Genomic DNA, 949 nt, shown 5'->3' with positions numbered 1-949 from the left:
GAGATGGCACTGGGTTAATATGTACTCCATTGCAACATCAGCTTCAGATCCTAAAAATGGATTCTTATATACGATAATATTTACAAGTTCTGTACCTGAGACTTATATTTCCGTATTGTATGCAAAACTACATGTCAACAGAAAATTTGTGAACCCACACTTTGTCAAAACCTTATTTACTTTGTACATTATTTTTCTGTTTTATAGATACTGATGGTGCAAAAACAGTCAATGGGGGATTCACCTTTCAGAAAAATTTACAATTTTAATACAATGTCAATTTTTTTGTATTATTCAATTTTCTATATCAGAAATAAAATGGTTAGCATATATCAGTTATACTGTATGGTTTATATCCCTAATGGCCTGATTAAAACTGGACATGTATATATAATGTCAATCCATTATTGGTGGGAATAGCTCTTCTTGATATTTTCTTGCTTGGCCTGTTAAACCCAGTTACTAATAGTGTTACAAGCTTGGACCACTACTGACCTAAGGTTAATGGTAGGGAAATATAAAACAATATCTTAGCCACCTTTGTTTTTAATACAATTACTTTTTCTTCTTTTTTAATCAGGTACCTTTACCTAAAACCAAAAAAGTACTGAACAATCTATATCTAGTACAACTAGGGAACTCTGCACATTCTATAGTGTCATGAAGAGTTATTGCTTTAAAGACTAAATAAGAAATAAATATCTTTGAAAATCATATTTCTTCATTTCTTACCCTCGGGCAGCCAGGGATGCAGCATCAAAGTCAAGTTTGCGATCCTTCATCTGGTGACCATCCTCCTCAGCAACAACAGGAGAGAGAGAGCAGTGCCGAACATCCTTAAGAATATGTCAAGTCATTAATGAATAGGCATAACATTAACACACTCAAAGTTATTTTTTCTAAAGGTCAATGGCACACATCACAAGTTCCAGAAGACTTCTTAACTGAC

The 949-nt window shown here is 33.3% G+C and overlaps 1 protein-coding gene across 1 annotated transcript in view; it reads right to left on the bottom strand.

Moving 5' to 3' along the window:
* LOC119592672 overlaps positions 1-949 on the bottom strand; it is a 12,375-nt gene that overhangs the window by 8,010 nt on the left and 3,416 nt on the right. Inside the window, exon 2 of the mRNA XM_037941584.1 lies at positions 733-836. Within this exon, the coding sequence (XP_037797512.1) occupies positions 733-836 (104 nt within the window). The remainder of the gene's footprint in view (positions 1-732; positions 837-949) is intronic.

Source organism: Penaeus monodon, chromosome 30 (genome assembly GCF_015228065.2).
Source record: "Penaeus monodon isolate SGIC_2016 chromosome 30, NSTDA_Pmon_1, whole genome shotgun sequence".
Classification (NCBI taxonomy): Eukaryota; Metazoa; Arthropoda; class Malacostraca; order Decapoda; family Penaeidae; genus Penaeus; species Penaeus monodon.
Note: the sequence above shows the minus strand (reverse complement) of the source record. Positions and strands in the feature narration are given on the sequence as shown.